The sequence below is a fragment of the Hemiscyllium ocellatum genome, chromosome 46 (genome assembly GCF_020745735.1).
Source record: "Hemiscyllium ocellatum isolate sHemOce1 chromosome 46, sHemOce1.pat.X.cur, whole genome shotgun sequence".
NCBI classification, from domain to species: domain Eukaryota; kingdom Metazoa; phylum Chordata; class Chondrichthyes; order Orectolobiformes; family Hemiscylliidae; genus Hemiscyllium; species Hemiscyllium ocellatum.
The window spans coordinates 4,302,625-4,329,991 of NC_083446.1; the positions used below are offsets into that span (position 1 = coordinate 4,302,625).

The 27,367-nt window shown below is 48.0% G+C and overlaps 1 protein-coding gene across 1 annotated transcript in view; it reads left to right on the plus strand.

Moving 5' to 3' along the window:
* eef1g (eukaryotic translation elongation factor 1 gamma) overlaps positions 1–27,367 on the plus strand; it is a 30,850-nt gene that overhangs the window by 1,414 nt on the left and 2,069 nt on the right. Inside the window, exons 3-8 of the mRNA XM_060855471.1 lie at positions 4,934–4,997; positions 7,098–7,240; positions 9,285–9,428; positions 12,802–12,931; positions 14,368–14,554; positions 27,016–27,188. Coding sequence (XP_060711454.1) covers positions 4,934–4,997; positions 7,098–7,240; positions 9,285–9,428; positions 12,802–12,931; positions 14,368–14,554; positions 27,016–27,188 — 841 coding nt within the window. The remainder of the gene's footprint in view (positions 1–4,933; positions 4,998–7,097; positions 7,241–9,284; positions 9,429–12,801; positions 12,932–14,367; positions 14,555–27,015; positions 27,189–27,367) is intronic.

The window sequence follows — 27,367 nt, forward strand, 5'->3', positions numbered from 1 at the left end:
CCCAGACACACACCCCCACCCAGACACCCACCCCCACCCAGCCAGACACCCACACACACACCCACCCCCATACCCCCACCCACACATCCCTTCACCCACACACCCCCACCCACCAGATACCCCTTCACCCCCCCCACACACACCCCACCCCTTCATACCCCCACCCACCCAGACACCCACACACACTCCCACCCAGACCTACACACCCCCACCCACCAGACACCCCTTCACCCCCCCACCACCACCCACCCAAGCACCCCTTTACCCCTCTCACACCCCTTCACCCCCCTCCCACCCAGATACCTCCACCCACCTACCCCCACCCAGACACCCCTTCACCCCCACTCACCCAGCCATCCACACCTACATGCCCCCACCCACACACCTCTTCACTCCCCTCACCCACACAGATACCCCAACCCAGACACCCCTTCACCCCCCCCCCCACCCACCAGCCAGTCATCCACACACACACACCCCTGCCCGCCTCTTCACCCCCGTCCACACACCTCCCCCCGTCCACACACCTCCCCCCACAGCCAGCCACCCACACACACACACATACCCCAGTTGCATCATGGACTCTCCCCACCTTTCGCTCTTGCTCCCCCCGGCGGCCCCCCCCCCCCCGACTCTCTGCACCTTTTGCTCTCTGCCCTCCTCTATCAGTTGTAGCTCTCCAAATCTCACTCTTAAAGAGGAATGTATTGAAAAGAGTGGATGGGGGTTGGTGGAAGGCATGAGTAAACTACAATCCATGAACAGATAATAAGTCACTTTACCATCACTTAAGAAACCGTACCATCTCTGGATCATAGAGTCATAGAAATTTACAGCATGACACTAGGCCCTTCAGCCCAGCTGGCCCATGCTGCTCAGTTTTCACAATTAATCTAGTGCCATTTGCATGCGTTTAGTTCATATCCCTCCAACCTATGCTGTACCATCCATGTACCTGTCGAAATTGCTCCTCTATGTCCTTTTGTGTATGACCTTAAGCTCATGCCCTCTAGTTTTCGACTCCCCTGTCGTGGGGAAAGGCTGGTGGCTATCTACCTTATCCATATCTCAATTGATCTCTCTCAGGTCACCCCCTCAACTCTATCCAGCCTCTCTTTGTAATTCAAATCTTCCCAGCCAGGTAGCATCTTAGTAAATCTTTTCTGCACTCTTTCTACTTTAATAAAGTCTTCTCTATAGTAGCGTGACCCAAACTGTGTGTGGTACTCCAAATGTGGCCTCTCCAATGTCTTGTACAGCTGTAATATTGTTGTGAATTGGTATATTCTACTCTGCTGCGGAGAGATTGTTGGGGTGGGGGCTGTCGTCTTCTATTGCTTTCCTTCAACTCGTCTTTTATGTCCCTGACGCACACTTTATTATCTTAATTGCCCCTGGAGAAGGTAATGGTGAACTGTCATGGACTGCTGTTGTCCGTGTGGTGTCGAGACACTTGTGCTATTAGGAAGAGGGTTCCAGGATCTTGAAGGAACAGCTGATATGTTTCTGAGTTATTGTAGTGTTACTTGGAGGGTGCTTGCAATGGGAGGTGTTCCCATTTATATGTTCTCCCTCATCCTTCTCCATGCTGGTTTCGAAGACGTGGAGTTTGCTAATGTTACACTCCTTTCTCCATTTTTCAGTGATTCTAACATGTATCCTTGCCACTACACCAATCCTGAATTATTCCGGTCTCTCACTTGGGCTGTTGGGGTGCGGTGCCGGATTGTCTGACATCAAGTGCACTTGCCCTGGTCGGGTTCTGCCAGGCTGAGGAACAGGGGTTGTGCTTGATGCAGTCATGACCTTGCTCTGGATCAAGGCATCCTGTTGGTATCAGCAACGTTGGTGCCCATGTCCCAGAGCAAATGTGATTTTACCTAGTCATTAATGTGGCAGGTGGATGACTCTGGTGTGTGCAACCTGAGCAACGCACACTCTCCCCAGATTCAGAACCCTCTGGTTTGTACAGCAGGGACCATTGGGTCTATTCCATCATTATTCAGTGGCTGATCTGAACCTTAACCCCCATTTGCCCTTTATCGAGGGGGTGGAATATAGGTGTGGAACTGTACAAGGCATTGGTGAGCCTGAAACTAGAGTCTGCCATATAGTTTTGGTCTCATTTCTTAAGGAGGGATGTAATTGCATTGGGTGCAGTTCAACGAAGGTTCATTTTGCTCGTTCCTGGGCTGACGGAAAAGTTCAGTAGGTTGGTGGTACTCGTCGCGTGAGAGTAGAATGAGAGGTGATCCTGTTTGAGAGGTGAGTTTGGTGGGGTGGGATGCTGAGAGGATGTTTTCCCCTTTCGGGAATGGGAATGAAGAGGACACAGTTTCACACTTTGGGGCTGCTCTTTTTATGATGGCGATGAGGGAATTTCCTCTAACTTTGGAACCTTCTTCCCCAGGAAGCAATGGAGTCTGGGTCAGGGATCATCTCAGCCTTGAATATGTTCGGCCTTTTTGCCCAGGGTTATGAGTGGGCAGGCAAGGTGGGCATGGATCGTATGGAGTGGTGGAGCAGGTTCAAGGGACTTGATGGTCTGGTGCTCTCATTACCCTATCCGTTCAGTGTCCGTTTGCCCTGAGCACCCTTTTCAGATGCTTGCATGGAGTTTCCTGATGAAGGGCTTATGCCCGAAACGTCGAATTTCCTGTTCCTTGGATGCTGCCTGACCTGCTGCGCTTTAACCAGCAACACATTTTCAGCTCTGAAGTTTGTATTGTAAGACCGGATCTTTTAGGGTGCATATCTGAGTCAGGGGACTCAGATTAGGTTTGATCTACTCCAGAGTTGTGTAATAACCTTTCCAAACAGGTTGGTTAGAAAGTATCTTCCAGGTCTCTAAAAATATTTCCCTATTTCACGCCCAATTCCGATTGGGCTGTGACTCCGGTGTAGTATTGGTGGAGTGCAGTATTGTGGACAGTTTAAATCTGAGAGACTTGCACTCAAGTTCTGATGCTGACCTGCCTCTTGTTTTATCCAGGATAGTTCATTTTTAAAATTGCCGAATTCCTGTTGATGTATCTTGTTGATTGTGGAGAAAGTGAGGACTGCAGATGCTGGAGATCAGAGCTGAAAATGTGTTTCTGGAAAAGCGCAGCAGGTCAGGCAGCATCCAAGGAACAGGAGATTCGACGTTTCGGGCATAAGCCCTTCTTCAGGAATGAGGAGAGTGTGCCAAGCAGGCTAAGATAAAAGGTAGGGAGGAGGGACTTGGGGGAGGGGCGTTGGAGATGAGATAGGTGGAAGGAGGTCAATGTGAGGGTGATAGGCCGGAGTGGGGTGGGGGCGGAGAGGTCAGGAAGAAGATTGCAGGTTAGGAGGGCGGTGCTGAGTTTGAGGGATTTGACTGAGACAAGGTGGAGGGAGGGGAAATGAGGAAACTGGAGAAATCTGAGTTCATCCCTTTGGTTGGAAGGTTCCTAGGCAATATTGTCCATGGCATCTTGATGCCTGGTTTTGAGTTGCCGGAACTCTTAGAAATTGATCCATTCAGCAGTACCAACCATTAACCCAGTTATCAGTCACCCATCGAATATCCTTATGTGTACAAGTTCTTTGTAAGAATGCTGCTTCTCGAAGGCGCAGTGTGTAACCTGCAGCTTTGAAAGGATTTGCTGTGGTCTGGTTGTTAAGGTCACAGGGAATTTGTGCCGTGCTCTTGTTGGAATCAACAGCAGCTGAATTTTGGGGCTTATCGGCAAAGTAATTGAAAGCCCTCGTTGAGGTGATTGGGTCCAGTCTGGGTCGCACAGTCAGAGCCTGTGGGATTCAAGTCACTTGGGAAAGTTGGATCCAGAATTGGCTTAGTGGCTGTAGGCAGGGGGTGATGGTCAGAGGTTATTCTTGTGATTGGAAGCCTGTGTCCACTCTCCTACTGTAGGTGTTCAGTCTTGGTCCCATTGTTGTTCGCTGTATGCATCAATGATCGAGACATGAATGTATATACAGTAAGTTCACCAGTGGCCTGGGTTGGATAGTGAGGAAGAAAGTTTTAGTCTGTTGGGACGATGTATACAGGCTGGTCAGATGAACATTGGTGAATAGAATTAATCAGGGAGAGGAGTGAGGTGGTGCTTTTTGGAAGGACTAACACACTGAGAGTACGTGATGAATGGGAGCACTGTAGGAAATGTAAGTGGTGATTAAGAATGCATTGAATACAGGAGCAGGGTGGTTATGATGGATCTGTATAAGACATTGGTTAGGCCAGAGTACGGCATCTAATTCTGACCACATTGCTATAGGAAGGACCTGAGAAGGTGCAGAGATGACTCACCAGAATGTTACCTACATGGATCTTTTCAGCTTGAAGAGCGACTAGATAGTTTGGCCTGTTTGAAATGTAATTGAAAGAAACCTTCTCTCTCAGTGGGCTCGGTGTCAGTGGGAATTGATTTAACAGAGTTTTTTAATCCCCCAGAGTGCAGTAGGTATTTGGAACTCTGTCTGAAAAGCTGGTAATTGCTGGAATCATCACTTCCCATGGTGACCACTTGGATGAATACCACAATACCATAGCACGTAGACTCACAGGTTAAGTGTTGAGAAATGGGACTAGAGTAAATAGGTACTTGGTGAAGAAACCAAAGGGTCTCTCTCCATGCTGTAAATCTCTGACTCTATCGTGACTGACCTTCTACCTAAGTTCCACTCTCCTGAATTCCTCTCCCTGAATTTGGTTTCATGGCTGACTATGGGCTGACTGATAAACTGGACAATCCACTCAGAAGGTTGTGCGGGATGAAGAGAGTTGCAGTGTGGCTGCTGTCAGAGCTGATGCTCCTCAGAAATGACAGGGTCTTGTTTGGAGCGGAGGTGGGGGGGGGTGAGGAGAAAGCGTTTCTGCCTGGTGTTAGCATCCTGAGCTAGCGCCGTTAACTACTCCTTACGTTGTTCAGTCTGTCATTGCCCTCTGTTCCAGGTTCCAGCTTTTGAAGGTGATGATGGATTCTGCATCTTCGAGAGCAATGCCATCGCTTACTATGGTAAGGTGACATTGGAGATGTTGAAGTGGGTTAACTGTGAGAGTAAGTCTGTGGAGACATTGCTCTCCAATCAGTCCTGTCTCCTTCACCCGCACGTTTCCCCATCCAGATCTTTGCAAGTTCCTACTGAATCAGTAACCGTCATTTGTTCAGGCAATGCATCTCAGATCACAACTATTTACAGTAGTCCTCCTCCTCCTCTTCCTCCTCCCCCGGCTTAAAATACCTACAGAGGTTATGTTCCAAGTCCTACCTCAGAAGCCCGAACCCATTGATTTCAGTGGGAAATGTACCTTCGCGGCAGCTTCCTGGTCCCTGGCCCTGTACTTGAATTAATTGATTTTAAATTGGTGTTTTTCTGTTTTACAATCGAGCTTGTCTCCTCTGGTTCAGAAGCCTAAAGGAGGCATCAGTGGAAAATAGCCAGGAAGACAGGTCAGAAAAACGCGCCTCTGCATGGTATACGTTGTTGAAATGGATGCAGAGTCCGCAGCACCTCTCAAGAGGAATGGACGTCAATGTCTGAAACCCAAAAGTGGGTTTCCTCTCTGAAATATGGTAACAGAAGAGGCAGTACATGCACAACGCACTGAACTGGTCAACCTTATGGGTTCAGATCCATCTCCTTCTTTGTGCGTTGAGTCATCAGGTGTTAGCCTGTGCGAGCCAGTCCATCCCTCCCTCCCCTCCCTGCTTTGGACCATGCTGAGACAACCTGAATTCTGATTGGCTTATTCGTGCTTGAGAAGTTGACTCCCAATCGTGGATTGGCTGGTGTGATGTTTGTCTGATACTGGTTGGTTCCTTTAATAGCAAATCACAGTGTCTCTTTGTATTGTCTCCTGATTCGTTCTTAGATAAGCCAGTCACTTGCTACGGTCTGCCCCCGTTGCGTGTTCTCCAAAGCCTATCGATATGTTATAATTAAATAAACCCTGTGTGACTCCACAACAACTGTCAATATCTAAAACCAAATCAAGCTCAAAATAAACATGTTGCATGTTCTAGAATCCCTACAGAGTGGAAACAGGCACAAGTCCACATCGATCCTCTGAAGAGTAACCCACCCAAACCCAGACCCTGTTTATCCCAGACTAATATCCAATCTGCACATCCCTGGGCACTATAGGACAATTTCTCATGGTCAATCCACCCTAGCCTGCACATTGCTGGGCACCATGGGACAATTCAGCATGGCCAACCCACCCTAACCTGCACATCCCTGGGCACTATGGGACAATTCAGCATGGCCAACCCACCCTAACCTGCACATCCCTGGGCACTATGGGACAATTTAGCACGGCCAATCCACCCTAACCTGCACATCCCAGGACACTATGGGACAATTCAGCATGGCCAACCCACCCTAACCTGTACATCCCTTGGCACCATGGGACAATTTAGTACGGCCAATCCACCCTAACCTGCACATCCCAGGACACTATGGGACAATTCAGCATGGCCAACCCACCCTAACCTGCACATCCCTGGGCACTATGGGACAATGTAGCATGGCCAATCCACCCTAACCTGCACATCCCTGGGCACTATGGGTCAATGTAGCACGGCCAATCCACCCTAACCAGTATGCTGCTTTTTGTGAAAGAAGTAAAACATTTTAAACTGCGTGGTGTCCTTGAGTGTAATTGTTTTACTTGTTCCCTGTGTTTCTGTTAACTTAAGCCATTGTCAATCATACACCTGTTGTCTGTCTTATAATCTGCACTGTTCCTTCTAAAGAAGGTGCTTTCAAAACTAACTGTGATCAAATGGGGTATAATTTAGTTCCCCATTTGCTCATTCAAACCTAGACAGTTGATTATTGAAGAATAACTCCATCTTAGAACTGAGCACTCGGATTGCGAATTCAGGAGAAATGTGTGGAGAGAATGTGAAAGATGCTCTTACAGGGAATGGTTGAGGTGAATTGTGTCAGTATGTTTAAGGGGAAATCTGAATAGTGAGAAACGACTACAAGGATAGGGCCATGGGCAGGGATGAAGAAGATCGGGGTTTGGAGGGTGTTGCTTTAAGTGTACGTACGTGTTAGTAATTCCCAACTTTGGGAACCACTGACTGTTTCCATTTCCCCCACCTCAGTTGCGAATGATGCCCTCCGAGGGGTGACGAAGGAAGAAGCAGCCCAGGTTCTCCAGTGGGTCAGCTTTGCAGACAGCGACATCATCCCCCCAGCCAGCACATGGGTCTTCCCTACGCTTGGAATCATGCAGTACAACAAGCAGGTGAGTGAACACCCGGAGCTCGGCCCTCACCAGCAAGCGGTCAGGTTCCACATGAAGGGTGGCAGCTGTCTGTTCAGCCCCGGCCCCCAGATCCCTGCTCACTGCATGCAGGCATGTGGATGTCTGTGTCTGGCTTCGTGATCCCTGAGCTGGTGAGAAATCACAGACAAATTCAGATGTGACCTGCAGCTTCCTATGGTCTGGACTCTGGAGTGATGGCTACTTAGCTGAGATTTCGGCAAGTGCCATGTCTCTCTGTGGTTTAGCACCAACAATCAAGATGCACTTGGGCAAATCCACTCTTGATTGCAAAATGCCCTGGAAAAATAATTAGAGGGATGGCCAGTCAGGGGAAAATCGGGAGGCAGTACCTCAATTCACTGATCTTCTCCCAGACACACACACACAGACACACACACACAGACACACACACACACAGAGTCTGTCTCTGTCTCCCTCCCCCAATGAGCCCGACGATTTGGCGTTGAACATTCAGGCTATAATCTCTCACGTTCTCCATCTTCAGCTGCACCCTGCTTCATGACTGGAACAAATCTGCTTCCTTTGTATACAAACAAAGTGCTGGAGAAGCTCTCCTGATGTTGGACGTCTGTGGACAGAAACTTAGATTCGTGGCTCAAGCTCTTAAACTCACTTTGAAAACTGCTTTATTACAGCTTAAAATCTGGTCGCCTTTGCGTTTGCTTTCATGATCGATTTTGGTTGTGTGAATTATGTTTGTCAAGTTTGAAAGGAAGCTGAAACAAAGGTAGAAGTTTCTGGAAAAGCTCTGCAGATCTGGCAGCATCTTGCGAAGAGAAATCAGAGTTAATATTTCACGTCTGGTCCAGGGATCCTTTCCCAGAATCCAGTTGCCCCATTCTGAGGAAGGTTACCGATTGCTAAACATCAACCCTGATTTCTCTTTGCAGGTTCTGTCAGACCTGTTGAGCTTTTCCAGCAACTTTTCCAGTTTGTGTTTCTGACTGACAGCTGTAGTGGTTCTTTCGGTTTTGAAAGAGAACTGATCACTTTTAACATATCACTGAATGTTCTGTGCTGAGTCTCTAGATGTGAAGGTATATGGGAGAATAGGAACAGCACAGTGGATCCCACAGCTGCCAAGGAGGTGGCAGGGAGCTACAGAGGAACCTCGAGTAACCGTATTGCAGAGTATCTGAACTGGATCACGATGCTTGGCTAACTGTATTATCTGGAATTCAATTAACCAAACAAAAAAAAAACTCCAACCCCCCCCCCCCCCCCCCCCCCCCCACCGTGCTTCAGATAGTCTAGGTTCTTCTGTATTTGGGGAGTGGGATGGGTGTATGCATTTTAGAGATATAAATACATTAACAAGTTTTATTTTGGATTCCAGGCTGCGATGTGTAGTGTAGACCTGTATAAAATCTTTGGTGTTTGTGTTACCCTAGTATTCTAAAGAAGAAAATATTAAAAATCACAATGCAGGAGGTAATACTGCTATCATAGTATCCCAACAGTGTGGAAGCAGGCCAAGCAGCCCATCGAGACCACGAAGAGCATCTCGACCAGACGCACTCCCTACCCTATCCCTGTAATCCTGCATTTCCCAAAGCTAATCCACCTAGCCTCCACACTGTAAGTAGTCTACCTAACCAGCACGTCTTTGGACTGTTGGAAGAAACCGGAGCACCTGGAGGAAACCTGTACAGTCACTAGGAGAATGTACAAACACCATGCAGGCAGTGGCCCCAGGGTGGAATTGAACCAGTGTCCCTAGGCTGCAGTGCTAGCCACTGTGCCACCCATACATCATGGCATCATTCTCGATTAAAAAGAGCTCCTGGGGCGGGGGGAAAACCCTCTCCAGGAGCCCACGAAAGGTATAAACTATCGTGACCTCAGTCAGTACTCTCAGCAGAAGAGGATGGGGCAGTTTCTAAAACAGTGCCCAGGAGCTGCCTGGGATGGGGGATTTCCTGAGTCAAGGCACCGTCTCTGAATATTGTGGGATCTTGGATGTACAGCTGCTGTGTTTTATTTGGTGACTGTTCTCTTACAGGCCACTGAACACTCCAAAGAGGAGGTGAAGAAAGTGCTCGGTATTCTAAACGAGTACCTGAAGACCCGTACCTTCCTGGTGGGCGAGCGGGTCACCCTGGCTGACATCACGGTGGTCTGTTCTCTCCTCTGGCTCTATAAACAGGTAGTGTGCCAGCACTGGAGGGGCCGGGGTTAATCTGGGGCTTGCATTTGCTGTGTGCTGGCCTCTGTAGTGGGCTCCCAGTCTCGTTGTGACAATAGACAATAGGTGCAGGAGTAGGCCATTCTGCCCTTCTAGCCTGCATCACCGTTCAATATGATCATGGCTGATCATCCTTAATCAGTATCCTGTTCCTGCCTTATCTCCATAACCCTTGATTCCACTATCCTTGAGAGCTCTATCCAACTCTTTCTTAAATGAATCCAGAGACTGGGCCTCCACTGCCCTCTGGGGCAGAGCATTCCACACACCCACCACTCTCTGGGTGAAGAAGTTTCTCCTCATCTCTGTCCTAAATGGTCTACCCCGTATTTTTAAACTGTGTCCTCTGGTTCGGCACTCACCCATCAGCAGAGACATGTTTCCTGCCTCCAGAGTGTTCAATCCTTTAATAATCTTATATGTCTCAATCAGATCTCCTCTCGGTCTTCTAAACTCAAGGGTATACAAGCCCAGTCGCTCCAGTCTTTCAGCGTAAGGTAGTCCCGCCATTCCAGGAATTGATCTCGTGAACCTACGCTGCACTCCCTCAATAGCCAGAATGTCTTTCCTCAAATTTGGAGACCAGAACTGCACACAGTACTCCAGGTGTGGTCTCACCAGGGCCCTGTACAGCTGCAGAAGAACTTGTTTGCTTCTATACTCAGTCCCTCTTGTTATGAAGGCCAGCATGCTATTAGCCTTCTTCACTACCTGCTGTACCTGCATGCTTACCTTCATTGACTGGTGTATAGGAACACCCAGACCTCTTTGTACTGCCCCTTTACCTAAATTGATTCCATTTAGGTCGTAATCTGTCTTCCTGTTCTTGCCACCAAAATGGATAACCATACATTTATCCACATTAAACTGCATCTGCCATGCATCTGACCACTCACCTAACCTGTCCAGGTCACCCTGTAATCTCCTAACATCCTCCTCACGTTTCACCCTGCCACCCAGCTTAGTATTATCAGCAAATTTGCTAATGTTATTACTAATACCATTTTCTATATCACTAACATATATTGTAAATAGCTGCGGTCCCAGCACTGATCCCTGCAGTACCCCACTGGTCACTGCCTGCCATTCCGAAATGGAGCCGTTTATCACTACCCTTTGTTTCCTATCAGCCAATCAATTTTCAATCCAATTTAGTACTTTGCCCCCAATACCATGTGCCCTAATTTTGCTCACTAACCTCCTATGTGGGATTTTATCGAAAGCTTTCTGAAAGTCCAGGTACACTACATCTACTGGATCTCCCTTGTCCATCTTCCGAGTTACATCCTCAAAAAATTCCAGAAGATTAGTCAAGCATGATTTCCCCTTCATAAATCCATGCTGCTTCTGACCTATCCTGTTACTACTATCCAGATGTGTCATAATTCCATCCTTTATAATAGACTCCAGCATCTTTCCCACCACTGAGGTCAGACTAACTGGTCTATAATTTCCTGCTTTCTCTCTCCCACCTTTCTTAAAAAGTGGTATAACATTAGCCACCCTCCAATCCGCAGGAACTGATCCCGAATCTATCAAACTCTGGAAAGTAATCACTAACGCAACCACGATTACTCGAGCCACCTCCTTCAGTACTCTGGGATGTAGACCATCAGGCCTTAACAATCTCTCCAACATCAATTCCTGGCAAATATAAATTCCCTTCAGTTCAGGTCCTTCAGCCACTGTTACCTCAGGGAGATTGCTCGTGTCTTCCCCAGTGAACACAGATCTGAAGTACCAATTCAATTCTTCTGCCATTTCTTTGTTCCCCGTAATATATTCCCTGCTTCTGTCTTCAAGGGTCCAATTTTAGTCTTAACCATTATTTTGCCTTTCACATACCTAAAAAAGCTTTTACTATCCTCCTTTATATTTTTGGCCAGTTTACCTTCGTACCTCATTTTGAACTCTGTGTATTTCCTTCTTAGTAATCCTCTGTTGTTCTTTAAAAGTTTCCCAGTCCTTCATTTTCCCACTTATCTTTGCGATGCTTTACTTTTTCTCTTTTAACATTGTATGTTTCTTAACTTCCCTCGTCAGCCACGGCCACCCGTGCCTCCTCCCAGGATCTATTTTCCTTTTTGGAATGAACTGATCCTGCATCTTCTGCATTATACACAGAAATATCTGCCATTGTTCCTCCACTGTCATCCCTGCTAAGGTATTGCACCATTGAACTTTGGCCAACTCCTCCCTCATAGCTCCATAGTTCCCTTTATTCAACTGAAATATTGTCACTTCCGACTGTACCCTCTCCCTCTCAAATTGCAGATTGAAGCTTATTGTATTATGGTCACTACTTCCCAATGGCTCCTTCATTTCGAGGTCCCTGATCTATTCTGGTTTGTTACACAATACCAGATCCCGAATTGCCTTCTCCCTGATAGGCTCCAGCACAAGCTGCTCTAAGAATCCATCTCGGAGGCACTCCACAAAGTCTCTTTCTTGAGGTCCAATACCGTCCTGATTCTCCCAGTCTACCTGCATGTTGAAATCCCCCATAACAACTGTAGTAACATCTTTGCGACAGGCCAATTTCAGCTCCTGATTCAACCTACATCCGACATCCAGACTCCTGTTTGGGGGCCTGTAGATAACTCCCAAGAGGGTCTTTTTTACCCTTAGCTGTAGATTTGAGTGAAGGTTGATGCTCTGAGTGTCTGCACCTGCCGGAGTGCTACACTGTCAGAGGAGCTGCCCTTTGGATGAGGCGTGAAATAGAAACCCTGCTTATTCACCAGATTTAGATGTGAATTAGAAATCCTGCAACTCTTGCGAGAAACAGACAGTTCTCCATCCTCTCCCAACCTTCCACGGTTTAAAATCAGTGCACCTAAGTAACCGCATTTTGGATCTGTATCTGTGCACATTGCTGGTTGTGTTTTACCCACATGACAGTGGTTGCATCAGGGTGAAGTGTGAACACTGGCTGAGAGCTCATGAGACATGAGCAGTGGCTCCTGTTTACCTGGCTCTGCAGTAGCAGTCTGGGATTAGCCGGGAAGGGAGCCAAGTCCTGTAAAATCAGAAAATGCTGACAATCATCAGGGCAGGCTGCATTGGGGAGTGGAAACTCTGCCAGTAAGTCAGATCGATGATCTTTCATCAGAACAGCTAAGCAGTGGAGACAGTCCTGTCGAAGGCTGCTATCGGCCTATTATTCCCTGTACCTCTTCCCCAACCCCTCCGGGAGCCTGGCTTCCAAATAGCAAAGTGATACTGGGTCTTATTCTGTCAATCTGCAGCGCCAGTTCTGAGGGGAAAGTAAATGCTTGCTTTTGATGGAATTTCTCCATCTGATCCTGGTTTCTCTCTCTCTCTCTCGGTGTAGGTTCTGGACCCCTCTTTCCGGCAGCCCTACACCAATATGAACCGATGGTTCATTACCTGTATTAACCAACCTCAGTTCAAAGCTGTCCTGGGGGAAGTGAAGTTGTGCGATAAAATGGCACAATTTGACGGTAAGTGTTGATATGATGAATCCAAAAAAAAATCCTCATTAATTTTACATCCGAGATTCAACCCCTTGCCCTGAGATAGTTTCAGATGAGGCAGTGTCGAGAGAGCTTTACTCTGTATCTTAGCCCATGCTGTCCCTTTCCTGAGTGTGTCTGGGGAAAGTGTATAGGGAGCTTTACTCTGTATCTAACCCTGTGCTGTCCCTGTCCTGGGAGTGTTTGATTGGGGGGACAGTGTAGAGGGGTCTTTGCTCTGTACCTAACCCCGTGCTATCCCTGTCCTGGGAGTGTTTGATGGGGACAGTGTAGAGGGAGCTTTATTCTGTATCTAACCCCATGCTATCCCTGTCCTGGGAGTGTTTGATGGGGACAGTGTAGAGGGAGCTTTATTCTGTATCTAACCCCATGCTATCCCTGTCCTGGGAATGTTGATGGGGACAGTGTAGAGGGAGCTTTACTCTGTATCTAACCCCGTGCTGAGCCTGTCCTAGGGAGTGTTTGATGGGGACAGTGTAGAGGAAGCTTTACTCTGTATCTGACCCCGTGCTGTCCCTGTCCTGGGGAGTGTTTGATGGGGACAGTGTAGAGGAAGCTTTACTCTGTATCTAACCCCGTACTTGACCTGACTTGATGTTGAATACTGAAATGGGAGAGCAGATTATAAATGTTCCAAAGAGTTTGAGTTTGGAAATTGATCAGTCTCATTAAGTATAATGCCACAGATTTGATTGGACCTTTTGGATTGAATGCTTTTGTGATTTCCAGTCTCTGTTTGGGTGCCTGGACTGACACTGCTCCCTGCTATACCAGTTGGACATTTGGATATTCCATTTGGCACTATCAATACAAGAAGGGAAGTGATGGGGCTGGTCTGAACTCTGGCTCCTGCTAGGGAGCAGTCCATTGGGAATTCGGGAGAAAACTCTTTGCTGGGAATGTAGGATTCTGCAGCAGGATGTCATTGGGGCACATATACTGAGCTCTCAAGGGAAAGCTGGGTGAACAGAGTGTTGAAGGGGTGCGATCACAAATAAGAAGTGAAAGGAGGCAATTGTGGGGTAACGCCATCATGGCCCTGTTGAGTGAAATGGTCTGTGTTTGGGCTAAAGATTTCATTCTGTTCAACAATTGTAACCGTTTCTGTGTCGGATAACATGTTAAGAACTTGTCCTGAGATAACTTGACGAGGCAGTGCAGAGGGAGCTTTTTTTTTGAGGTCAGTTTGCAGAACTAAAATTGCCCTTTTTGTAGGCAGGGATTTCCCTGAGGCGTTGTGTTGCAGCTTCCCACACAGGGGCGTTTGGGAGCTAGCTACCTACCATCTGTGAGATTGAAGGTATCCCAGCAGCTGGGTGTGACAGAGTGAGGGTGTGGTCTGCGCACGGTCTCAGTGCGGTGGTCGAGGCGTGGTTAACCCTGGCTCTTTCCTTTCCGGGCAGCCAAGAAGTATGCCGAATTGCAGCCCAAGAAGGAGAAGGCACCGAAGGAACTGAAAGAACCGAAGCCACACGAGAAGAAGGAGAAGAAGAAAGAGGAGCCAGCCCCAGAGGAGGAGCAGGATGCCTGTGATGAGGCCCTGGCTTCCCAGCCCAAAGCCAAGGATCCCTTTGCTCATCTACCCAAGAGGTTTGAAGATAGCTAGTTTGCATGAACCCCGTTTCAGCCCCACTGAGTTAAGATCGGTGCTGCTTGAGAACTTGGCTCTAACCCCCTGCGTTTATATCAAGTACCTTTTAATGCAGTAAAAATCCTGCATGGAGTGTAATCACACAATTTGCCATTGGGCTGCACAAGAAGTAGGGGAGCAGAGGTTGGTTTTCAGGAGTGTATTGAAGGAGCACTGGTGAGGGGCGGAGGGCTTCAGGGAGGGATCTCCAGAGCCTTAGGGCCTCCGGGCTGCTGAAGGCAAGGCCACCAGGTGGTGGTAAGGCGATAATCTGGCCTTGCTGTGTGACCGGTGTCAACGCGACTGAGCATGTTATTGAGCACAGTAGCTGTTCCCCACCTGACTCGGCTGCATCTGTGTGTAGCAGCCGGCCAGTGAACATCGGCTGCTCGAATGCCCTTCATTCCCAGTTGAAGGGTGAGAATGGTACTGCTGAAATCCAGCGGGCACAGCCTTGCAATTAGTATCCCCAACTCAAAATGGTGGCCTGATCCTTCAGCATTGAGTTCCTGTGTTCCCGTTCCTGCCTGCTGCTAGTTTCTAACAGCCGTGTCAACGATAGTCTGCTTGATTGTTAAAATCAGAGCCCCGTGCATTTCACTGCTCAGTCTTTTAACGGTGCCTGCAATTGTTTCCCTGGGCCATCTGCGTTCTGCTTCTAAGCCTGTCAGTTTTCCTGGAGGTACAGAAAGCAACAAATGTTGGAGATCACAGCAGACCAGGCAGAGAGAGAGCAAGCTAACATTTCGAGTCTAGCTGACTTCAGAGGTTACCTAGTATGGGGGATGTTTAGCTATGAAGAAAGGTCAGATAGACCGGGTTTGTTTTCACTGGAATGCAGGGGGTTGAGGAGCGAGCTGTTAGAAGTTTATAAGATTGTGTATGGCATGGATAATGTATCAGGCTTTTTTTTTTCCCCAGGTGGTAGGGTCAATTGTGGGCGGCACAGTGGTTAGCACTGCTGCCTCACAGCGCTAGAGACCTGGGTTCGATTTCCGACTCTGGAGTTTGCACATTCTCCCCGTGTCTGCCTGGGTTTCCTCCGGGTGCTCCGGTTTCCTCCCACAGTCCAAAGCTGTGTGGGTCAGGTGAATTGGCCATGCTAAATTGCCCATAGTTAGGTAAAGGGGTAAATGTAGGGGAATGGGTGGATTGTGCTTCAGCAGGTCGGTGTGGACTTGTTGGGCCGAAGGGCCTGTTTCCACACTGTAAGTAATCTAATCTAATCTAATTACTAGAGAACACACAGGCCCGTGGTGTGGAGGGGGTGCAGCATTTAAAAGAGATGTGCGAGGCAGCCTTTTCACGCAAAGGGTGGTGAGTCCTGAAACACACTGCCAGAGGATCTGGTGGAAGAATAGCAGTTTTCAACAAACACTTGGACAAATACATGATTAGGAAGGGAATAGAGGGATAGGGATCCTGTAAGTGAAGCCAGTTTTAGTCTGGAAGAGCAAAAGGTGTCTGCTCACGCTTGGAAGACCGAAGGGCCTGTTCTTGTGATGTATTGTTCTTTGCTGAAAATGTGTTGCTGAAAAAGCGCAGCAGGTCAGGCAGCATCCAAGGAGCAGGAGAATCGACGTTTCGGGCATGAGCCCTTCTTCAGGAATCCTGTGCTGTTCTAGATACAGTTGCTGTTGTGATTTAGGACTATATCCAGGTCTCTGCAGCACAGGGGTGTTTTATTTATTTGGAGGAGGGGGGGCAGAACTGGGGCTGTGGGTGATGTTCTTCACTTGTGATATGATTCATGGCTGATAATCTGATATTTTGGCTTGATATTGACCATTTTTAGCAGTATGCATTTACATTTGCGGTAATCTGCACCTGCAGAGCTGCTGTCTTTCAGGTGAGGTGTTGAACTGAGACCAGTTGGGTTCCGTGTGCACTATTTGAAGCAGAGTGGGGTGGAGAGATTGTCTTCCCCACTGTACTGGGGACCATCAACATCCCTCAATCAATATCACTGAAAAGTATGGGTCATCATCACGCTGGTGTTAGTGAGACTGGCTGTGCTACATCACAATAGTGACCCCACTTCTTAAAAAAAATGTTTCGTTGGCTGTTAAGCACTCTGGATGTCCACTGGTTTCAAGAACTGCTATCAAAATGCAGGTCTAGATTTGATTCCCCCAAATCTGATATTCCTTGAGAGAAATCCCTTCAGGGTCTCAAGTTAGGCAACAGAGTTCCACCTGAGAAGGGGCCAGTGGAAGTGACTGTCTTTCTAGATGGAAGCTGCGTGATTGTACTGTGTACAGGAGACTGCCATTTGCTGTTCTTCTGCTAGGTGGAGCCATTCGACTAATCAACACCCATTCCAGTTCTTAAACACAGGATCGAGTCTCGCTCCTGGTTGATGTGGCCTCTTGGATGTCGAGTCTCCCAACATCCCTCACTCCCCGTACTGTAGGTGTGTTGACAACTTTTTCCCTCATGGCTCCAAATGTCACCACAAAGCCAACTTGGCAGGGTGCAAATTGAGTTGGAGACTTCCCAAATCAGCACCACGTTGGAGAGGATGCTGGCTGTTCTGCTAATGCGTTTCAGGTTGTTCCCAGACCCACTTACAGACCTGGACGTCAAGACCACACAGTGACAGACCTGTCCCCATCGGTACTGTACCCCAGTGTTATACAGTGACAGATGTGTCCCCACCAGTACTGTACCCCAGTGTAATACAGTGACAGACCTGTCCCCACCAGTACTGTACCCCAGTGTTATACAGTGACAGATGTGTCCCCACCAGTACTGTACCCCAGTGTAATACAGTGACAGACCTGTCCCCACCAGTACTGTACCCCATGTTATACTGTGATAGACGTGTCCCCATCGGTACTGTACCCCAGTGTTATACAGTGACAGGCCTGACCCCATCAGTACTGTACCCCATGTTATACAGTGACAGATGTGTCCCCATCGGTACTGTTACCCCAGTGTTTTACGGTGACAGGCCTGACCCCATCAGTACTGTACCCCATGTTATACAGTGACAGACCTGTCCCCATCAGTATTGTATCTCATGTTATACAGTGACAGACCTGTCCCCACCAGTACTGTACCCCAGTTAATACAGTGACAGGCCTGACCCCACCAGTACTGTACCCCATGTTATACAGTGACAGACTTGTCCCCATCAGTACTGTACCCCAGTTAATACAGTGACAGACCTGTCCCCACCAGTACTGTACCCCATGTTATACAGTGACAGACTTGTCCCCATCAGTACTGTTCCACAGTGTTATACAGGGACAGACCTGTCCCCACCAGTACTGTACCCCAGTGTTATACAGTGACAGGCCTGACCCCATCAGTACTGTACCCCAGTGTTATACAGGGACAGACCTGTCCCCATCAGTACTGTACCCCAGTGTTATACAGTGCCAGACGTGTCCCCACCAGTACTGTACCCCCTGTTATACAGTGACAGACCTGTCCCCATCAGTACTGTCACACTGTTGTTAAACTCTGCATACCTTCTGGTTACCTCCCAGCATATCCATAAGATTTCTTTCACGGCCTTACTGTGCCTTGAAATAATATACTTGTTTTAGCTTGACACACCCTCTGTTTCAGGTTTCCAGTCTCCACAGTTCTTGGTTCTGTTATTGTGGAAATCACTGTTGGGTTTGTCAGGGTCTGTCAGTATTGGAGTGTTGCTCTGTGCCAGGAGCAGGCTGCTCTTGGCTTGTTTTGGTTCCTCATTCCTGTAAAAGGGTGGAGAGAGGGGGTATCCTGGGCACGTTAACCACAGCCCAGTAGCAGCGACAAAGCCTTCAGCTCAGACCTGTGGATTCAGGACAGCCTGCTTAGAGGTACAGGGTCCTTGAATTCGCCGGGAAGGGCGTGTGGTCGTTACTTTTTGTCCATCCTGTCTCATTTAAGTTGTGGAGCCTGTCTGAATAATCACCGTCTGAGCTGACCTCTCTTGCTGTCACTGGGCTGTGGTTAACATGCCCAGGAGCCCTCCCCTGAATTGTCTCTTGACCTGTTGTGGACTGAAGGCCGGAGTGGACTTTAACACTTGCACACTGAGCTGTTCTTTCCATGTTTGTTGTCACCGGTTGAATTTCCTGTTGAGCCTCTTGGCCGGCACTGAGCCCTCCTCCAGCATGTTCGGCTTTAAAACGTCCCCAGCACCAGTTGTTGAAAAGAAAGTCTTGCCTGCAAAAGTCCAAACGCTGACTTACCTTCCAGGACTCTGTATGGTCCTCTTGTGGCACCTTATTTAAGATTTTTGGGGTGAGGGAGATGGGGGAGTGGGGAAAGACGTGGTTAGTGGCCACCTGACTGAGCACTGCTTATCCAAAGTTGCTGTCTGCCATCAGGAGGCAACTGCTGTGGCTACCTAGCTTTATCGTGCGGTTTAAGTATTTTTTTTATGTGAAGAACTTTAGATTTCTGTAGCGCCTGTCAAACCCCAGACCCTTTACAGTCTGTGCTTTATTGTTTAGAGTAATGGAAATGTACAGCACAGAAACAGACCCTTCGGTCCCACCCGTCCACGCCGACCAGATACCCCAACCCAATCTAGTCCCACCTGCCAGCACCCAGCCCATATCCCTCCAAACCCTTCCTATTCATATACCCATCCAGATGCCTTTTAAATGTTGGCAATTGTACCAGCCTCCACCGCATCCTCCAGCAGCTCATTCCATACATGTACCACCCTCCGTGTGGAAAAAGTTGCCCCTTAGGTCTCTTTTATATCTTTGCCCTAAACCTATATCCCTCTAGTTCTGGACTCCCTGCCCCCAGGGAAAAGACTTTGTCTATTTACCCTATCCATGCCCCTCATGATTTTATAAACCTCAATAAACTCTCCCCTCAGCCTCCAACACTCCAAGGAAAACAGCCCCAGCCTGTTCAACCTCTCCCTGTAGCTCAAATCCTCCAACCCTGGCAACATCCTTGTCCATCTTTTCTGAGCCCTTCCAAGCTTTACAGCATCCCTCCAGTAGGAAGGAGACCAGAAGTAGTTTGTGTAGCTGCTGTTGTAGAAAAAGGTGGTGAACTGCAAGTTGACTAGCCAGATTTATCTTTGCTGTGATGTTGATGAGGGGGTGATTGCTTTCTGGGACATTGAGATCATGCGCAGGATCTTTGACCCCTACCTGAGGGGCAGGCAGGTGGTACCACTTCTCTGTTGGCCTGGACTTTACTCTCGTGTCTCCAAACGGGTGGTTCCACTTTCTGACTGAAGTGAGGGGGGAGCTGATGATAATAACAGAGGTGGTAGGATGCTCAATCCTCTTGTGACTGAAGAGACAACCTTGAACCTCTAGCACTGAGACCCTGGAGACAGGGCAAAATGGGCCAGACGTGGATGGAAGAGGAATGGTATTATTCTGTTGGTGGGGCTCTCTTGCAGAAGTGGGGATGTTGGAATTTTGAGGATGCAATAGCATTAGTCTTACCCTTGAGTAATTTTCTTCATGGGACATGGGGCACCATTGACTGGGTCAGCATTAATTTCCAATCCCCAATTGCCTGTGCAGATGGTGGTGAGCTGCTGCAGCCTGTGTAGTGTAGCGACCCCCACAAAGCTGTTGGGGAGAGTTCCTGTGCCACGTTTTACTGCTTGTTTGGGTGAGGTGTTAAGTCAAAACCTTGCTTTCTCTGTTTGGTTGGGACTTGGAGCAGGACACTGTGGTGTTTTGGTAAGCGTGCCTTCCCTTGTGCCATTAATGATCACCAAACTACCTCGCTTTTAATATTTTTAAAAATTCATTCGCGGGATGAAGCTAAACCCGCATTTGTTATCCCATCCCTAATTGTCCAGTAGACTGTTACATGGCGATATATATAGAAGGTCTGGAGTCAAAACATAGGCCAAACCAGATAAAGGTGGCAGATTCCCTCCCGTAAGGGCGAGTGAACCAGGTGGGTTTTTCCTGACCATTAACAATGGTCATCGTTAGACTCTTAATGCCAGATTTTTTTATAAATTGAATTCAAATTCCACCACCTGCCTCGCTGGGTCCCCAGAACATTATCTGGGTCTCTGGATTAAAGGCCAGTGATAATACCACTGGGCCAGCCCTCCTTTTAATTGTTATGGCATTTTGAGTCCGAGATCTTGCCTTGTACCAGTCGCCTGTTCACTGATCAGTAGTGATTCCTCCCTCTCTGATATCGCTTCTGGTCTCGGGTTAATTAGATTAGGTTAGATTCCCGATAGTGTGGAAACAGGCCCAACAAGTCCACACCGACCCTCCGAAGAGCAACCCACCCAGACCCATTCCCCGACATTTACCCCTGACTAATGCACATAACACTACGGGGCAATTTAGCATGGTCAAGTCACCGAACCGGCACATCTTTGGACTGTGGTGGGAGGAAACCGGAGCACCCGGAGGAAACCCCACGCAGACACTGGGAGAATGTGCAAACTCCACACAGACAGTTGCCCGAGGCAGGAATTGAACCTGGGTCCCTGGCGCTGTGATGCAGCATTGCTATCGCCACAGTGCTGCCCAATGGTGACGTGTCCACAGCTGTTCAACTCTCCTTGGCCCTGTTAAGGTCTGCCACTCCTTCTCTTCAACATGGTATTGCCATGCTGAGGCCCTGGGACCCTGTTTTGGCCCCTCGGTTCCCCAGAGGGTAGTTGGGATGCCTCTTCCCTGGATTTAATCTTGCCCTGAGTTGTTTGAACTGCCACAATTGCCCTTCTCCCCCATGCCACCTTTTGCTGAGAAGGCAGTGCAGGTTTCTACCATGGGTGAGTGTTACTGGTGACCTGACTCGCCCGTGTTTACTCTGCCTGTGCAGTTGGCCCCAGGTGAGGAGGCAGTCTGTTACGGTTTGACTTTTAAGCCTGAGCTGTTTGCTATCAAATAGCAATTGGCTATTAATTAAACAGGTACCACTTCCTCCTGTAATCCTCTCATCAGTGGGATGAAAAGGTTTTTGTAATTCCCTGTGGCACTTTAACATGGAATATACACCCTCCAGCATCATTCCCAATCATTGATGGACTAAACATTTGAGGAAGATTTATGCCACCAAAGACTATTCAGCCCATTGTGTCCATACTCACCGAAGGGGGATCTCTAACCTAACCCCACCTCTAGCTGTTGGTCCTTGCACCACTAAATTGTGGCACCATAAGGGCATATTCTGGCTTTTTTTAGGATACGGTGGAAGTTTCTGTCTCTACTGTTCTTTGAAGCAATGAGTTCCAGGCCGTACCACCCCCACCAAATGCCCCGACTGCTTCCTGTGAGGTGGTGGAGGCAAGGAACCTCATTACATTATGAAGGGTGCTGAGGTGGCCTTTAATAAGGGGATTTGTTACCCGAGATGGAGGGTGAGCACCTTTGGGTGGATGTGCGTCTGTTACCAGGAAGCCTAAACCATAGCCAGGGACCAGGTTTAATTGGTACAGTGCGTTATTCAGACATCGCTGCACGCTGACTTCAGGGCACAAAGATGGCACTGGACAGTTCAGGGTAGAGGGGTGGAATCTCTGGATAGCAAGGTTTTGTGCTGTTTTACCTGGAGAGCAGGTATGTGGGCTTGGAGTGGGTAATTGTTAAACACTGGTGTTACTTTAATTTGAAGAGTTGGATAAGGAGCATGCATAGTTTCAGCTTGTGCGTGGGATATTTAGGGCTGATGTCTGACAGATTCTTAAAGGATCAAAACAGACCCTGTATAGGAATAGTAGAACCCTAAATCGTAGAGCTGTTTAAAAAAAACAAATGATGGCAGGTCGTTTCTGTAGATGGGCTGCATACTCTTTCTACTTTAGATCTGTTTGCAAACAATGTACCTTCTGGTCTGGAAGTAGGAACAGTACGACTGCAGCTGCTCATCCTGGTGTATAATTGTACTGGGGGCTTGTGTTTGTTTGAAGTTTGCATTGAGCATGTGGCAGTCAAAGGGTTATTCCCTAATCGTTCCAGGTTGGCTCCATTCCCAGTTTGAGAAAGCAGCCTTGGCCAAACAGCTCAAACTTCCTCACAAAGCAGCCTGCCAGTGGAACCTCAGTTGTGTCTGAGGCATCATCTCACGGCTTAGAGATTTGGTTTTTTTTTGTTTTCCCCCTGCTTTCTTCCCTTGCCTGACTTTAACCCTTTCGCCAATGTTCCCGCCTCCTGTTGATATGGCAGGGGCCCTTTGGCCCATCTTTGGAGACTGTGTTAGATGGTGTTGGTTAGATGGCCCAGTCAGGGTGTGTGTCCAGCTGCTCATGGTTCAAAATGGTGCTCCCTTAGGGAATGTTGCATTTTGTTTTCCCTGCCTCACAGTAACCCGACCTTGCTTTTATCGGAAAGGAACTGGTTCTTCATTGGGCAGTAAGGTTAGTCATCACAGGACTAGGTGCACTTCGACTACCATCAGAGCTGACCAAATCCTCGTTGGCGTTCTAGCAATGGGATCTTTAATGGGCATGGGAGCAGTGCCCTTCTAGTTTTTAACCCCATTCCTTCCCCTAGCTGATCTTAAAGCTCGTGCCCTTTACTCCCCTGTGCCCGCTCCCCGCCCCGAGATAAACGACAGGACCAACCAGTAGTCCCCATCCATAGGAAGTGGAACTAGGAATCTGTTGATGTGAATATGATCCGATGCCAGCCAGCTGCTTCAGGTGGTATTTGTGAACCTGCACAGGCATTTCTTTCGCCAGCGTCTGAGGTTGCATAAACTGCATTCCTGCGGGTTCCCACTCCCATGGTTATGAGGGAGCTGGTGAAAGCTGTATGCATGAGACTACAGCAAATGGCAGGACCCTTGGGAGCTTCCATATACAGAGGGACCTCCGGGTGCAAGTCTCTAGCTCCCTGAAAGTGTGAGCACAAGTGGATAAGTTGATAAACGAATGTTTACCAGCCTTCGAGAGCCGGGGGGCATTGAGTATACATGTTGACAAGTCCCACTAGTCAGAGACATTTAGAGTAGTGTGCACTGATCTTGTTGCCACACTAGGAAGGGTGTGTGGAGGCTTGGAGAGAATCCGAGTGTATTAACTATGAGGACAGGTTAAACAAACTTGGCTTGTTTTCACTACTGTTGGGGGCTGAGGGGCATCGTGATTAAAAGTATATACAATTTAAAAAGGGATGGATACAGGTCGTTGAACAATGGAAACTTTTCTGAACCCAATCTCCCCCTTTTGTGGTTATCTTTCACCAACCCACCAGCAGTGATCAGGAGAGAATCCTGTCACTCTCAGGCCTCAGTCTCCTGGTTAGACTTTTCAGGGGAGTGTTTTCTCTGGAATAGAAAGGACTAAGGGCTAATCCACTGGAAAATGTTCAGATGATGGAATTCAGTAGACTCAAGTTCCACTTGAGGGGAGACCAGAACAGAGCACCATTGATGGAAAACATATTGTTGCTAAATCCATCAGTAATTCAGAAGGAACTCTATTAGGGTTGAATGTGGGACTAACCCCCGAAAGGGGGTAGTTGAAGTGAATCTTGTCCTGCGTTTAAGGCAGAGCTAGTTATGCACGAGGGGGGAAGTGAATCAAAGGACATAGGGGAATATGAAAGGATGGTTGCAGGAGAAAGTGCTGAGTATAAATGGACCTGTTGAGCTAAGCTTTACCTAATTGTGATAGTGCTTTTGTCAGGCTGACAGTGTCTGTTTTACAGGCTGCTACCAGGGGGCACTGTTTGCCTGGCCAAGAGCCTGGTGATGTGTTTGTGTGTCAGCCAGCACACCGTGTACCAGCTCTGTGTCTCGTTCATTAACCCTTTCCGTGCTCTGAGTGAGCTGGGGCCCGCGGTGAGAAAATGCTGAATGTTTCTGTTTAAGTGGCTGCGCAGGGAGGTACCTGTGAAAATAAACAGAGGCAAGAGGCTGCTGTTGGGCATGTTGCTTCATTCCACTCTCTGAGAGCCGGCCGATCGCTGCCGTTGTCAGAGTTTGAACCTAGACATTTCAACCTGGAAGCGAACGCTGAGGAACTTCTGCCATGCAAGGCAGGCATTTCTGTTCCCCGTCAACAGTCTATAACCAGCGCTGGGATCTAGGGTTACACATGCTTTGGCATCTCACTGACCTTCATTTGCCTGACTGCTTTAAAAAGAATATCCCCCGACTTACTGTCACGTCGCTTGCATAACTTTTCTGATGGATTTACTGTTCCCTGCCAATTAGTTAATCAGAAAGCGGGGCAGTGGGACCTGTTCTCAGCCTTAATTGCACTGTTGATTTGTCCTCCAGGTCCTTTCTACTGCTGAGAAACTGTTTTTGAGGAGAAGCCAAACTGAATTCAACTTGCTGCCCCCACCGTCTCCGAATCCATTAGAAAGGTGTAGGCTGACTCCTGGACCCTGTCCTAATGATCAGCCTGAATTTTGAATCAGGTTTTCGAATGGGAGGGGGACTTCAGCCAGGGGTCTACTTGTGTTTTTTTCTATTGAGTGTTGTGATTTTGTTTTAATAGAGTTTCTTCGCTTAAATCGCACCCCCCCCCCCAGCACCCCCTCCCTTCCTTGAACCTCCAGCGGCTTGGGCCTAGTTTTGCTGTTGGCCCAACTCCCAGAGTGACTCTGCCTGCAGCTGCTGTAGAACTGGCTGCATCCAGTTTGAGGCTGTGCAGGCTCTCCCATAAATCTCCCAGGATTTTCGTAACGCCTGGAATCGCAGGGCTGCAAACATCGCTGTGTTTTTTTTGTGTGTGTGTGTCTGTGTACCTTCTCTTTCTCATCTCTTCCCCCCCCCCCCCCCCCCTCCAATTTCCCTGTCCCCTCACGCTCTCTCCATCTCCCCTCCCCCACCCGCCCCACCTTCAGTGATTTACACACGCCATGCTCGATGGGACAGTACTAAGGAGCGTCTGGAACCAGTTAAATCTCTGAAGGGAAGCCAGATTTCCAAATTAAAAGCGACAGTTTTCTCCAAACACAGGACTGTTTTTCAGCTGCATCTGGCATTTCTGTTCCTCCTTGGTTTTAATTGAAGCCATGTTTGTACACAGAGAGAGAGAGACAGGATTAGTTATTGCCAGTACATCTGTAAGAACAGCCTTTTCTCACCCCTCAAACTGTATGTTTACTGGGAGCTATCAGCTGAAATCCTTGTCCCATGTGTGAAAACATTTCTCCCCATCTTCCTGGCTGTGGAGGTGTTTGTGAATGATTTAGCTTGAGCCCTACCCTGTGTTCAGGGGAAACAGCCGAGCTAGGGCGGTCTCCGCTACCCTGATTTGTTGTCATTGCGAGCTGGGTGTTGACAGAGTCCTCCTCTCTCAGGCTTCGTGTGGTGCTCCATTTGAAATAGTGTTGTTTCACCAAATACCTACTTGTCGGACACTTCTTTAAATAAATGTAAAATATATTCAGAAATTTTCAAAAGGTTTCTAGTCCTGTCGTTGTGCCCAAGAGGGAATGGATTCTAAATTAGAGACAATGTAAAGCTAAAGAGTGAAAAATACCCGACACCTCCTGCAATATCCTGGACTGTGAACTTTCTTTTCAAACCAGAACTGTTTCCCTGGACCTAACTTGTGCTTGTATCCCCCTGACTTATTGGCTGACTGAGGGAGGGAGCCCCTGTGCACCAGGCCTCTCTTGGGATTAGAACACCCCAAAGCATCTTGTCATTAGTTAAATACTTCCTAATAAATGTTGTCACTGAATCCAACCGCGCACTAGGCAAGGTCCCACAACTCCTAGGTTCCGCTCTCTGTATTTGGCAGTGGATGACAGAGGGACGTTTCACCAGGCTATACCTCCCAGATCTGCAGTTGCTGTGTATGTATTTGGTGGTGGTTGATGGGGAGAACCTTACCTCGGATGCACGTTATAATTTACGAGGGTGTTTGGTTAGGACCAAGTCACTCAAGGTCAGAGAAATTCCAGAAAATGAGAGGTCTTCTATCTGTGCATGTATACTACTGATAATCTGGTTTTATATTTATAATAATTCTGGTCTCCTTCCTATCGGAAAGATGTTTTGAAACTTGAAAGGGTTCAGAAAAGATTTACAAGGATGTTGCCAGGCTTGGAGGATTTGAGCTATAGGAGGAGGCTGAACAGGCTGGGGCTGTTTTCCCTGGAGCGTCGGAGGCTGAGGGTTGACCTTTATAAAGGTTTACAAAATTGAGGGGCATGGATAGGATAAATAGGCAAAGTCTTTTCCCTGGGATTGGGGAGTCCAGAACTAGAGGGCATAGGTTTAGGGTGAGAGGGGAAAGATATAAAAGAGATCTACGAGGCAACTTTTTCACACAGAGGGTGGTACGTGTGTGGAATGAGCTGCCAGAAGAAGTGATGGAGGCTGGTACAATTACAACATTTAAGAGGCGTTTGGATGGGTGTGTGAATAGGAAGGGTTTGGAGGGATATGGGCCGGGTGCTGGCAGGTGGGACTGGATTGGGTTGGGATATATGAACGGGTCTGTTTTTATGCTGTACCTCTCTGACTCTATATGAATATGTTTGTTTTGTGTTTTAACTCTTTACAGTCCGTTTATCCTGGATGAGTTTAAACGCAAATACTCAAACGAGGACACTTTATCTGTTGCCTTGCCACACTTCTGGGAGCATTTTGACAAGGAAGGCTGGTCCATCTGGTATGGCGAGTACAAATATCCAGCTGAACTCACCCTTGCCTTCATGAGTTGTAACCTGATTTCGGGTAAGGATCTTTTTCCTAACTAAAGCAGCCAATTCTCCCCTATCTCTTGATCGCACAGCAACACAAGTTGTTTGATGCTCTGAAAATAAATTCCTTTCTTAGGTGGCATCTAAGAGAGTTTACGTTAAATGTTTAGGTATCTGCTGTGACTCAGCGAGTTGCACAATTGCCTGGAAGTC